General features: G+C 27.0%; 1 protein-coding gene across 1 annotated transcript; it reads left to right on the top strand.

Annotated features, from left to right (window-relative positions):
• The first annotated feature begins 2,329 nt into the window (after positions 1–2,329).
• LOC132935258 (uncharacterized) lies at positions 2,330–3,238 on the top strand. The gene is made up of 2 exons (XM_061001746.1): positions 2,330–2,515; positions 2,840–3,238. Exons 1-2 carry the CDS (start codon positions 2,330–2,332, stop codon positions 3,236–3,238), a joined length of 585 nt encoding a protein of 194 aa, XP_060857729.1.
• The last annotated feature ends 1,317 nt before the right edge of the window (positions 3,239–4,555 follow it).

Below are 4,555 nucleotides of genomic sequence, written 5' to 3'. Positions count from 1 at the left end.
CCAAAAAATAAAACTGTTACGTGTCAAATGAGTGAAAATAATTAAAGAGATTACGGAGACACGACAAATTTAAAAGGTAGGTACTGAAAAATTATTAGCTTTTAATAGAGGTTTTCAGAAAGAGAGGAAGTATATTTTATTAGTTTTCAGTTTATTATTATGAGGAGCTGATTTAAATATTTTTTTACTACTTAATTGTTTTTTTTTTTGTTAATTTGGACGATATTTATACGATATATAACGATAATTGTATTTGAAACATTACAGACATTTGTAAAATATTTATGATGTTTTAGTTTAAATATATAAAAAGCAGGTAAGTGGATGTCACTCCCCTGTACAGTAGGTTACAATTGGGTCATGTTTAATGGATTGTATGAAACTTGAATTCAATGATAATATAATAACATTGTATAAGAAAAACGATACTGAGACAGTTTGTCATTCTGGATAATTTATATTGTTATTATTTATTATAGCCAGTAAGTTGAATATTAATATTATAATATTATAATTTTTATTCATTTCCATGGTGATAAATAGAGCGCGGATTTATATGCATAAAAAACCAACCAAATATGTGCTAAAAAATTTTAAATATGCATAAATATATGCACTAAAATGTTAAAATATGCACAAAAAATAAAAATATGCATAATAAATTTAGCAAAAAAATTATCGAACCCTACTATAAATACTTATCTACTTTTTTTTTTTTGTATGTAGTTTTAATCTATAAAAAAAAATAGGAATCAATTTATATCAAAAATATATTCTAAAACAAATTTTAGTCTTTAAAATCTTTATCTTATTATGTATTTTATTACCCCGGTTATTGATTATTATTTATTATACGATTATACGATTATTGATCTAAGGTCATATTTGGGAAAACCGTTTATACCTACAAGTAAACCTATTAATTTATTTTTTTATTAATCGAAATAAAATTATGGTCAAATTATAACAGAATAATGTATATATATTATATATATCCTTTTAGTAGTAGTAGTCGTCTTGTACAATGGCTGGTGGCGTGAAGGCGCTTCTGTGTCGCGGTCGACTGTTGCTCTCATGGCCTCGCAATGATGATTATGTTGGCCCGCTCAGGTTGATTAGATTGCAATAATTGTGTGTTTAATTGGTTTGCCGAAATGTTCCTTATATGGAATATTTCGTAACTACGAGGCCGACAACCTGTGAGTAGCGATTCGTGAACCAATAATCATGTGTCATATTAATGCGTACAGATCAATTACTTTACAATAATATGGTTAGTAATTTATTATCATTTCTAAATTAAAATGTAATTATTAATATTATACCGAAAAATGAAAAAAAAAACAAAATTGGCTTATCTATTTACTATAGTAGTATATTCATTTCTGAATATTTCGAGTAAATTTTTCGATTCTCTCGATTAGAAAAAATATTTTAGTCGATTATTTTTATCAATTAATGAATAAACGATTTTAATTTACCGGTCAGATATCTATACAAGCAGTTCTATTATGTTTCAAATTGATAACTTTGGTTTCCAAAAAAATAACAGAAGGTAAAATAGGTCATATGATATGCAAGTAAACTACTCTAATAAGAGTTTTGGGAAAAAGTCTGTGGAATATTTAGGTTCAACTAATTTTAATTCATTGCCGCTGTACCTAAAAAAATGTATTTATATTAATGTAAATAAGAATAATTCTATAACTAATAAAAAGGCTACTGTTAATTACTTATTACTTGAACTTTAGTGTATATTTTCTAGAATTTAAGTATTTAATATTGTTGGTTATCAAAAATGTAATTTGTTTAAGTCTTGTTTATTTAATCTTTTCATTTTTATTTTTATTTGTTTTAAAATATTATATTGTACACTATCAACTCATCTACCTCGCCACAAACATTGCTTAATGAGGTAGATTAATTAATAATTTATTGTTACATTGTTACACTGTATGTCAGTTCATTGTTTTGGTAATAAATTATTAAAATTAAAAAAAAAAAATTTAGAGAGATTTTTCGAGAGATTCACTTGATTATGAAAACGTCTCGGTCACTAATCATTCGATTATTGAAATTATTCAATTATGCACATCACTAAATAAAGTACAATTTAATATCTGAACAAATAATTAATACTAAATTTTTTTTTTATCATTATTAAATAATTAAGTATTCAGATGTAGGTACAACATGTGTTGTTATCACAGCAATGATTGTTTAATAGATTGTCCCTATAGTTACGTAAAAACAATATGTATTTTTTTAATACACTAATTATTGAAATAATCATTTTAGTTTTTTCTAATTTGTTTTAGAGTACCAAAAAATGGATTTTGAAAATTCCGACCATGATAGTTTGTCGGTCGAATTTGACTTCAGAGGAGATGCAGCGCCGACAGCTATGGACCCTTATCGTGATGATGTGATAAGCGATCGTCAACAGAGCATACTTAATGATCTGAGAATACATTTATGTCGTGAAAATTTTATCTATTTAAATAATCATAAAGAAGTGAGAATCGATCATATCATTTTTAGTATACCAATAAGTACTAATACGACCTGAATTTATATTTAATAATACATACATTGATTGGTGATTGTTTATTTTTCCAACATAGTGGTATATGAACAATGGTCGTATACATTCAATTTTTGTGTTATTAATTATTGTAAATACGAATTTGTGATTTACATTTAGAATACAAGTGTAGGTGTACATGATATACTCCATACGGTACTGCACGACTGAAAATATTATAGCTATATTTTCATTCATACCTACGTCGCTTTTTTTTTTCTATGTTGTTTGATGAGTATTCGTTCTTACGGGCAGGTAGAAGCGATAGCGTTGCTGTTGATCAATGACATTTTAAAGAAGTCACCTAAGGACCCATATAGACACGCAGCTAGTTACTTGGGAAATCCGAATACTACCTACCTGGTGGCTAACTTTAAGCGGTCCGAAGATTTCCAGTATGAGGACATTATCAAAAAGGATAACGAACTATATGCGACAGCAGGCGCGGAACTGAAAATGTCTACTTGTGAGCCGGTTAAATCGGTGGTGACCATGGATGAACAGACCGAGGAGTTAGAAGGCGGTGAAACTGATATGGCGGCGGACCAATATAATTTATTGACAGGAGAGGGAGAGGCCAGCTATGTAATGAAAGAAGAGGCAGAGATGACGATTTCCCAAAAAAGTGACAGTTTGTTTGATAGTAATAATTGAATAATTTCGATTGGGCGGAGTATAAATCTAGAATTCAAAAACTGAATACCTATTTAAATGATTCAACTAAAGAAACTCCTCGCATTATTATTTTACTACCTATATTTTATTCATATAAATAATATGTAATAATATGTATACTTGATAAATTAAAATAGTGAATAACAAATAACAATAATAATCGAAACAGATATATCAAATCCGTGTACATGCGAAACTTACTCATAGGAATTTATATCTTTATATATAAATGTGAAAATGAAATTTAGTATTTTATGTACTTATTGTACTTATATTACAACAACAGTCCACAGACAAATAAAATGGATGATCCACAGCTGGCACACTAGCACAACTGAATTCTAATCTTTTTTTTTTTTTATTGTAAAATGAGTTTGAAAATAATTTATATTGTTCGTCAGATTTTTGTGAAGCTAAAGGTATAAATAAATTGTACGATTATAATAATTATACGATATTATACTATACATTTTAATATTATCTAGACATTTTTCTACCTAGACTGTAAATAAAACCAAATTCATTGTGTTATTATATTAGGAATATTTACTATTTAATATTTATCAAAATCATATTATGCCATATGCCATATTTTTATCATTGACTTAAGTTCATAAATATTATACTATAATAATATTCGTGGCGATTCACGCCGTAAAACAATATAATAATGTGGCGATTTGCGCCTTAAATCAATATAATATAACTCAGCGTTAGCACTACCGAACCTACGTACGTAATCTACATATTTTATGTAACAGATAATACAATAACACAAAAATAAAAACTAATTAAATACGAAACTGTGTTGTGTATGTATGTGCCGGTCGATGGCAGAGGTTATTCATATTGTCGCGGTTTTTATTATAATACTATATATATAATAAATAAGACGATACAGAGAATTTGGTTTACTGTACTAGACCACATCATGTTATTGCAATAGTGCATTGCACAAAATTATCATTCACATTGGATTAAATATTATATTATTTAAATAATATATTATATGAGATGATTCATTATATTAACAATTCCAGCATAATGACAAGCTTGTCTTGGTAACGTTGATATAAATTAATTTTAATGGCATTTAAAAGTTCTAAAATTGCATTTTTTTTTTAATGTATGCAATTATTCAACGTTTTTATAGAAATCATTGTTGGAAACTGTTTTGTATTTAGATATAACACGTACATACTTGGATACCGTATAATATATAATAAACAATGCTACAGAGATTTTAATGATGGTGTATTTCACCATCATTATTATATACTTAAGTGAATATTAAAT

Source organism: Metopolophium dirhodum, chromosome 1, assembly GCF_019925205.1.
Source record: "Metopolophium dirhodum isolate CAU chromosome 1, ASM1992520v1, whole genome shotgun sequence".
Lineage (NCBI taxonomy): Eukaryota > Metazoa > Arthropoda > Insecta > Hemiptera > Aphididae > Metopolophium > Metopolophium dirhodum.
Note: the sequence above shows the minus strand (reverse complement) of the source record. Positions and strands in the feature narration are given on the sequence as shown.